The following is a 9,516-nucleotide window of genomic DNA, read 5'->3' as shown; positions in this document are numbered from 1 at the left end:
ATCGACATGTGTCTGTGGAACAGAATTATTTATATTTATTTTAAATATTTGGCACAGTTGCATTGTACTGTTGCTGCGGAGTAAAAAAAAAAAAAAGCAGCTTCCAAAAAAAAAAAAAAAGGACGATTTGCCAAAAGCGAGCGCGTCTTCACGTGCGAAGCGGCGCCTGGCGTCGGGCTTGCGAGTCCTTTTTCCTCCGGACCGGCCACATCAGCTGAAGCCGTCCGCGTCGTGTCCCCCTGCGTTGGAGCCCTAGCTACGGAGTTTGTGCCCAGTGCGCAGGTAGACGCGTGCGTGCAACCCCCTCGAGCCCCGGCCCGACCTAGGACCCGGCGAGCGACGGAGCCCGCGGTCCCCTTGTGGTTGCTAGCACCGGTGCACGTGTGAACGTTGGTGTGTGCCCCCTGTATGTGCCTGCTTTGAGAGCCACCGGTCATGTCGTCCGCACCGCAGCCACAACAGCAACAGCCGCAGCCGCTTAAGCGCTGCTTCGTCAAACAGGTACGCTTCCCTGCTTCGACGGTGATCGGCACACGGTGGTACCGATCCCATTGTTGCGGGCCATATGGAGCCGCCGTGGTGAGCAGCCGTCGATCTCGGGCCACGCTGGCGACAGCGCTCCTTCCCGCGTGGCCTCGTGTTGACCCGGTTCGTGCTGCGGCCGGAAGGGTCCGCGCGGTTATCGCGAACGGCGTTTACCTCCCTCTTGCACCGTAGGGCTCACTGCGGAGTGTTTACTAGCTGACCATTTTGGGACAGCTAAGTCCGTTCGCTGCTCGAGAAGCTACGGCGGAAGTCTGTACTACACTTGGTTGGACTAGGAGCCGCCAGGTGTAGTACTACGCAACCATGCCCGAGTGCGCACCTATCTGGAATGCCTGCTAATAATCGTTGAACGAACGTGCAGTGCATAAGCTACTTGCGATAAGTAGAGATCCCTTTTCTTTCTCGGCTGATTATGGTTGGTGATAAAGATATGAGCATTTTTGATGGCATCAGCATGGTACACTAGCAACGACAAGGCAAATGAAGTACACAGGACAAGCGCGTACGGACTACTGTTTATTCAGACTTGTGCACAGAATGTCAAAAGCAGTTCGGCATGATCCTGTATTCCACTGGATCTGTAATATTTTGCTCGCGAAATCAACAGCACTCACGAGTCATTGCGCACTTCCCTTGCTTACGTAAGGTATGCGTTGCCCTTCAGTCTGTCGTATGTCTTTAAAACATAAAATGGGCTCAAAAGTGCCTTTTGGTTCCTTCTTTGGCTCAAGGATTTGTGAATAATTTGCCAAACCTTGTAACACTGGCAGACTGCAATGAAAAGTGGCATGTTAAGCAAAATGTTAAAATACATAGATTGATGTGTGGTATTCTGCTATGACCGCTAGGAAAATTAAAAAAGACCACACTTACAAAATAAAAAATGCAGAACAGACTTACTATAAAGGCAATCTTTTTCAGACATTAAATTAAAAACTGTTCCAGAAGGTTGTCTCAATGGAACATTTATTTGCTGCACTGCTGTGATATGCCCACTTGTGTTTGTGTTATTGTGCATGATACTTTCTGTGTTTATTTTTGTTGGCAATACATTATGCTGGTTATTTTGTAATTGCATTGCAATGCCAAAAGGTGTTGTGGGTAATGTGATAAATAAAATAAATAATAGGCTGTTCAGCTTCAACGGTAAAAAGATGGCTCTGAAACATGAATTTTTAGTAGAGCTCATGTGAAGAATAGTAAGCTGCCTAGATTTTAATATCTTACAGTGCTTAATCTAGCCTGTCTAATGAGCAGGAACTACAATGTTTTTCATGCCTCACGTGACATATCCTGACCTTAAATATCCCAGCCATAGTTTGGTTGTTGGAGCCATTGCTAAAAGAGCATGAAAGAAGTTTTATTATAAATTATTTAGCGGTTGGCAAACTCTACATGGTGACCAATATCTAACGAATGATTGCAGGAAAGAAAACTTGTGACAGGTGCACTGTGCATGGCAAGGGCAATATCTTATGTTGTCTTGTGGCTGGTGCGTGATCTATTTTGCAAAGTCCTTAGTAGACCGATGTGTTATATTGAAAAGCTTTTGCAAGGACTAGGGTCTTCACAGTGCATTGATCTGTAGTCCCAGGGATACTGCAAATCAGTGTGTGTAATGAAATGACACAGTTTCTGTAGCATAATAATAAGTGGTTGACAGGAAAGGAAAGGTGCATTATCTGTTAAATTTGTTACAAGTTTCAAGAATATGATAGCACTGCTGGAAAGTCACTGAAAGGAGTCATTTAGAGAGCGTATTGTGTTGGCAGCCTTTGAATTGTGCCATGCCTAGAAGGGTGACATGCATATTGTGTGACAATGCAAGGCTATTATTGTGAGTAAAATTTGTCGGGCTAGTTGGTTCATAGTTCAATGCAATAAAAAGCTGCGCTAATAAGACACGGTGTTTGTGTGCGTCCTACCTTTCCTTCGTCCGTGTCTTATTAGCGCAGCTTTTTATTGCATTGTATTATTGTGAGCTGTCCCTTTTTGTTCTAGGCAAGAAGGGTAAGCATTGTGGTTGTTGGTTTTGCTTCTGCCAGGTTCTATCCGGGGACACTGTGGTGATCCGGGGCCAACCCCGGGGTGGTCCCCCTCCGGAGAAGACCATCTATCTATCCAACATCACCGCCCCCAAGTTGGCCAAGCGCCCCACTGAGCAAATGGCTGAGACCAAGGACGAGGTGGGTTGAGGAGACACTGTTTCTCTCTCTTAAAAGTCTTTTCGTGCAAGAGATTTACTGTCTGTAAAACATTACCACGCCACTGCTAGCAGACTGTGCCCTTTGAGCTATATGATTAGGGAATCGGTATTGACACAAACTTGAATTGTAAAAAAGAAGTCCGCTTTTCTGCACAGTCCAACATCTGTATGGCCACAAAAAGTGACACTGAGGCCGCAAATTGGACAAAGTGGCTTCGGAGGAGGAGCCTACCCAACTTTCCAAAGCAGTAGCAGCACTGCAAGGCTGTTACTGCATTGGTGATTGCACCATTTTTCAAGGATAAACACTTCCTGCAGTGTACGGCAAAAAATTTCTCATCCTCTTACTGCAATAGTCAAAAAGGGGTTTTTTGCTTGCACTGAAGGACACAGGATTGAGAATTTTTTGCTTGGATTTCACAATTGCCATTACTATCTGGGGCTATCTGAAAAGGGTTATTTCCTCACAGCAGCTAGACCATTCTAAAATGGTGAGGAGGCCTGTATTGCTGAGTCACTGAACGGTGAGGCAGATGCAGTGTGTGTGGAAGCCCTTGGGACATAGAATGAAGTCTCAGTGCTGTCTGTTATATTGTGGAGAAAATGCTGGTGCCTGCATATGTCATGTTGTGACCTGTCACTTGCCATAGATGGCACATGGCATAGTGAAGGGAGACGATTCCCTGTGCATTTTATATTTGAAAGAAAGACGGGAGAGGTCAGAAGGTGGTTACCACAAAAAGACCGCCCTCCCCCAACCCCCCAAAAAGAGACCAGGAAATTGGGAATGCAAAGTGAACAGACTCCCCTCCATTTTATATGGGAAAGGAAGGAGAGGTCGAATTTTGGCTTGCCACAAAAAGACCCCCTGCCTCCAACCTCCCAAAAGAGACACTTTGTGAAATTTGTAGTGCTTGAGAATGGCTTCTCTGCAAGCGGCAGTCAGGCTTGCCAAACATTTGCCTTGTGCCTTCTGTTCAGCATGGCCTCAGAGCCTGTCCTTGATATATCAAACTCGAAAGGAATTATGAAATAGTTTATTTTCTCTGTTACCTAGAAACATAAATACAGTGCACGCATGCTGACGGGGTGCCTCATGCAAAACATGCTGCCCACTGAGCACACTGCCCGCTATGGGCGCTGTGAGCACACCTGCGTGCTAAGTGCCACTTCATGCCAGGCGTCAAAAGCGCTCTGGGTGCTTCTTCACATACTGCTCCATAAGCGCGTATGTGTGAGCGAAACGGAGCATTGGAGCTTTCATCTCGCGCCAGGCAGCAAAAGTGCCATTGAAGTTTGAGCTCGCTCCCTAGCTGCAGCGGACAATGCTTTGGGAAAAGCCACCTTCAGACCATAAGAGGTCTAGTTTGTTACTGATGCATGATAAATGAGATGACATCTCAATTACTGTTAGAAAACAGTGGGTATCTGTGTCTAAGTAGGCCATGTGAGAGCCGCTGGAAGCCTTCAGTCAGCTAGGCTGGCTTCCCTGCTGACAGCAGCATTGCATTGAAAACGAGTATGCCAGAGCGACGGCCACCTTATGACATGGTTTACAACGTTAACACTGCCAGCAGGTGCCTAAAATCATGCAGCACGCCTGGCTCTATTTGCAACAATTGCTCTTGTTTCGCATGAAATTTTCAAGGGTATATTCTGACAGTTCGATATAAGCAGTAATTTGATGTATGTGGAATCATCCTCTCTCAAGCATATGTACATTATCAGAAAGTATGGTGCGATAGCATGGGTCTCTAGGCATGGGTAGTTCGCTGGTATGTGTACTGACGAGTACAGCTGAGGTAAATGCAGCGCAGTTGCTATTGCATCATGCTAAGCACTAAGGCTCTTGTGTTGCAGAAAATTTGGCATCATCTTTGGCAGTCAGTGGAAAATTCGGATGGGAGCTGCAAAATTTAAGAAAACAAAAAAGATCTGAAAATGTGATGCTGAATTGTTGAGAGGTTGCTGTTATTAAAGGAAAATAATTGTGCTGAGAATAGAAGTGGGGTAATTTAGGTGGGAATCAAACACGGGACCTTTGAACTGTGAGACAGGTGCACTACCCATAAGTCATGAAGGCGCTCGTTGGTTCAAGCAGAATTAAGGTGGACCTAGTGAATGCATGATACAAATGTACCCAATAATACGGTCACATCCTGCTCTTAAAGATGGAGCTTATGAGCCACCAAATGTTTAGAGCACAGCTCGTATCTGCTGTTCAGCGGTAGAGCTGCCGTCACTGCTGGTGTCATGTAACCGACCGAGAGTCACGAGCTGAGGAGAATTTCTTGGAAGAAGATAAAGAAGAGCCACAAGCGAGCAGCGCAGAGCTTGTGGCACTTTCCCTTGTTCTGAGAAATTCTCTTGGCTCGCGAGAAAAATAGTGTGCTTCGTAACTAACGGCACATAGATACTTACACACATCTCTCAAATTCATTACCTCAATATACCGCAAAAACAGTAAGTAGCTACACTAAAATTTCGCATTAGGGAGTGTTGTAATTATCCCAAGAATTTTTTTAATATTTCTTTGCAATATATCAACTTGAAATACTTTGTTTCTTTTTTCCTCTATGCCGAAGCTTTCTCTTAGCCATTGCCAAGCAAAATTTGGCTGCATTGTCAGCTGCTCTGGTTCGTGATATTGCACCACACTTCAGTGTTGGTCTCTGTGGTTGCATGGTGGCATGAGCTGTTGCCATGCATCTCTCTTTCAAGCGTGTGTATGTCAGCCAAATGCACGAGTCGTAGAAAATTGGCTCATTGGCTGTCTCTGAGCATGCCTATGAGTGTGCTTATGTTTCTGACAGCAAAGGTCACAGTTATGGGTGATAAAATTGCATTTAAAGTTTTTTTTTTTTTTTTTACGAATCAGTTCGAACTCCTGATGTTCACACTGAAGTTGTGGTTTAGTGAAGTTAATGCCAATGTTGCCCAGTCTCTGGGCTCCCTGATCTAAACTACAGTGTGAACGCTGTGCTTTTATTGAGAGTAGCTTATTTGTGGCGCCCCGTTAAAGGGTCAGGGGAAGGCTACTTACTAAAATGTTAAAATGCGCACAAGTAATAGGTATCCCATCAATCATCTCTGCAGCGCAGAAATTTTTAAACTAGCTTTATTAGCTCCGAATAATGGGCGACCGAAAATCATGCTCCTCCTCTCCGCCCTCAGCTCAACCCACGCCGGTGCGTACAACTTTGTGTAGTGAGCACAGCTTTGTTGTGGGAAGTTCTTGTATTGTTTCAAGCCGATCCCATTTTTTTTCCTTGTTGAGTTTGTTTGTACACACTTATTACTCTGTAATTAACTTCCACTAGAAATTCTTTTACTACAAGAGCTCTGCTTGGTTTTGTATATTCATTGATTTTGCTTTCTTTGCGTGATTGTTTTTTTTTTTTTACCCGTGTAGCTATTTTGCTGTGCTTTACTCTTGTTTACTTTCTGTATTATTTGCCCACCCACTTCTGCCGAAGAACTTGCAGAAGGTTGGCAGTACTTCTCAAATAAATAAGAGAGAAAAAAGAAAAGTCGCGATGACGCCTCACCACGCCCCAGCAGCCCCACTGATGTCAGTGGGGAGATTTGCGCGCGGAAGCGTGTCGCCCCCAGTCGGTTGCTAGCGGTCGCCTGGAGCACTTTTTAGTGGCGTTGCATCATATCCTGGTGAAGCTTAGGTTTAGCCATAATTTTTGTTTACACTTCCTGACAGACTTGCTTGAGCTACAAATACCATCAGATATTTAGGGGAATACCCCAAGGGTTGAGTAGATTTGTAATAAGGTAGTAATTACTTATTTAATCCACCCAAGCGCAGCCAACGACTGCAAAGCAAGGCTATACACAGCTTTCTCATAAACTTCGCAGTTAAAGAAAAATTCGTCCTGACCCGGGGATCGAACCCAGAACCACCGTCTTTCCGGGGCAGTCACTCTACCAACTGAGCTAACCAGGACGGCCAGCAGAGCAGATGGCAGGGCTAGAGCGAATTGGTCAATAAGTTGAAGTGGGAATGGTTTTTGGTCAGATATTTTTTCTTTGTAACTATTGGCTGTGCTTGGGGGGTGTCAATGAGTAATTACTCCCTTATTAAAAATACCATCTTTGTTTTTAGTGTTCTCTTTTGGCATATTATTGAAGCAAGCACCTTTTATGGAGGGAGAAATTTTGTGGCAGTTGTCCTTTAGTATCGTAATTACCATGCAAGAAATGGCTTGGCCATCAGTCATACTTGTGGGGTGTTAAAAAAAAAGTGCAACTATTGTCACAGGTATAGTCTGCAGCGGTCGTGTGGCACATTTAGCATTGAAGTTTGTATGCGCTTTGGGAGCAGAATCTCTGCATTTGAAGCGGAGCACAAGAGGGATGAGCGAAAAAATAAAAAAATAAAACTGGGCTCTTTTATTGTGCAATTGTTTACATGGGCCTTCCACATTGCCTAGGTGTGTGGCATCATGTGGGGACTGTGCATGGTTGACTGCCGTGTCCTAACAGCAGGAGAGCCAGCTGTTTTCACTGAGAACAGAGATTTGTTAAGTCAACACATCAGCTTTAGCCTCAGAGAATCGTCATTGTCAGTTTTGACTGGCGACAAATTTTGCTAAGTTATCTGTGTTGAGCATTAGCAATATAAACTGGAGAAGTGGTGTTCTGCCTGGTCGGTGCTTTGTGAGGGTTAAGGGGACACATGGTGGCATGCACCACCGTGGAGCAGTGCAGCGTTTTGCATTGAAGGTGTGCTTGTTGTACCTGTGCAGCCCTTCGCATGGGAGGCTCGTGAGTTCCTGCGCAAGAAGCTGGTGGGCCAGGAGGTGGTTTTCTCAACAGAGTACAGCACTGGCGACCGGGAATATGTCACCCTCTACCTGGGAAAGGGTATGGTGAGGCCGGTCCTTGCGATGCGCTTACATTTACGAGTAACTGGTACGGGGGTCATGGGCCTAGTCGAGCTGTTGAAGCAGCTTCTAGCCCATGGTCGTTTCCAGGCGCATTATTTCTGGAAGGAATAAAGAATTGAATTGAGATTGAAACCAGCTGCACCCGTCATAATGGCTCAGTGGCCAAGCCTAGTGAGCCAAAGTGCCAAGTTTTAAAACCCTGCCACGGCGGTTACATTTCAAAAGAGGCAAAGCGTGCCCATGTGCTTTTGCAATATAAGTGTGGGCTAAGAGAACACGCGTGTCAGAAAAGTCATTTCGCTCGAAAAAAATGAAAAATGAGTTGATTTTTTTACTGTTTGAACATCCTCAGTCATTCCTTCTCCACTTATAAAAAGAATTAGAGCCAAAAATGATTTGGAAATTATTAAAAACGTTTGGCTAGAGCACTCGTGGCAGCTATTAAAGGTGCAGGTCTGACGCATTTTTAAACATGCGATGCAACAAATCACAGTCTTGCTTGCAGACATGCTCGTGCAGGCTATTAGGCCTATGCTTTTGCATCCCAAGGTCCCCAAGGCCGGCTTTCCCACATCACACTACTAGGATGTAATAGCAATAAAAGAAATATTTTCAGCACCAGCACTAAGCTGTTTCGTAGAGACATTTTATAACTTTCGATTGTGGTTTTCTGAGCCTCTTATTTCTGGGGCGAGTTTGGCATTTGTGTGCAGCATTTCATGTACTTCTTTGAGTCACATCAAGGCCAAATTTGGCATGCGTAATCTCTAATGTGTCTGAAGTGTAGTTACATATTTTTTAATTTATTAGTAATATATTTAAGACTCTAAATTTTTAAAATATTCTGGAACCAGCACCTAAAACCTTGCATCTGATCTAAAATTGTCTAAAAATTTGTATACCAAAGGCAATTACATTAATTTACTTAGTTATACATTGTGCAGAGTGTTATAAAAAAAATTCATTTGGGACTGCTCAGTCATGCGTGCTGCCATGTCCAACAGCTGTGCAAGCGTGAGCTGTTTTCACCTATGCATAGCACTTAAGACAGAAAATTATAGAGCAGTCTTAGACTTAAAAACAGATTTTGAAAGAGGAGCTAGAGCTCTATAATTGGCACTAAATGTTCCACTTTCATTCCTCATGGCAACCTGCAGTGCCTTGTGGTCGCCCAAGTTACTGTTCATGACATCATCTGGTGCTGGGGATGTCAGGCAAGGGGGTGCCATCATTGGTTCTCTACTGTCACCGCAAAGAAGGTGGGGTGCTTACCTGGCATGGCGGGAGACCGCAGCACGTCTCTCTTTCCACCTTTTCCTCTGCTGCCTAGCTGCAAAGAGGAGCAAGTGACAGAAAAAAAAAAGAAGATCAAAGCTTAGTTTCTTAGCGCGTCAGTTGGCGTGAAGGGATTGGCATTTGACGCTGAAATGTTTGGAGTGGTAGAAGTCTCCAAGTTTAGGCTGGAGGCATAGACAGCAGGCTTTGCTCTCTGTCCCTGCGCTTTCATCTAGCAATGAGAACTTTTAGCACATGCGATGTCAGGCTGCGATGATGGCTTAGTTGCCTAATGCAGCGGCCAGGAAAACTGACTGGCGCTCTTTGCAGTCGGTTCAGATCATGTTTGGAGGCTGTGTGCATATTTTACGTTATGTGTTTAATTTATTGTGCACTCCTGACGTGGTGCGTGATTTTGCTATGTGACGAGAGCCTCAAGGGCTCATGCCAGGTAATCGCCAGCATGCAGTCTTTCATTCTGCACACGTACAAAAATACTAGAATATTTGTGCAAATGGATAGGAGCAGTATAAGACCTGCCGTTTCTGTTGATCCGTTGTAGATTTCATTCAGTCATTGCTTCGACCCACA

General features: G+C 44.9%; 1 protein-coding gene across 1 annotated transcript in view; it reads left to right on the top strand.

The window, feature by feature from the left end:
• The first annotated feature begins 174 nt into the window (after positions 1–174).
• Positions 175–9,516, top strand: part of Tudor-SN (Staphylococcal nuclease domain-containing protein 1) — a 44,889-nt gene continuing 35,547 nt past the window's right edge. Inside the window, exons 1-3 of the mRNA XM_084583941.1 lie at positions 175–501; positions 2,592–2,732; positions 7,510–7,627. Of these exons, the coding sequence (XP_084440067.1) occupies positions 436–501; positions 2,592–2,732; positions 7,510–7,627 (325 nt within the window). The 5' untranslated portion in view covers positions 175–435. The remainder of the gene's footprint in view (positions 502–2,591; positions 2,733–7,509; positions 7,628–9,516) is intronic.

Source organism: Amblyomma maculatum, chromosome 11 (genome assembly GCF_055883805.1).
Source record: "Amblyomma maculatum isolate TAMU_Amacu chromosome 11, ASM5588380v1, whole genome shotgun sequence".
In the NCBI taxonomy this organism is placed as follows: domain Eukaryota; kingdom Metazoa; phylum Arthropoda; class Arachnida; order Ixodida; family Ixodidae; genus Amblyomma; species Amblyomma maculatum.
This window is presented reverse-complemented; position numbering and strand designations above follow the sequence as displayed.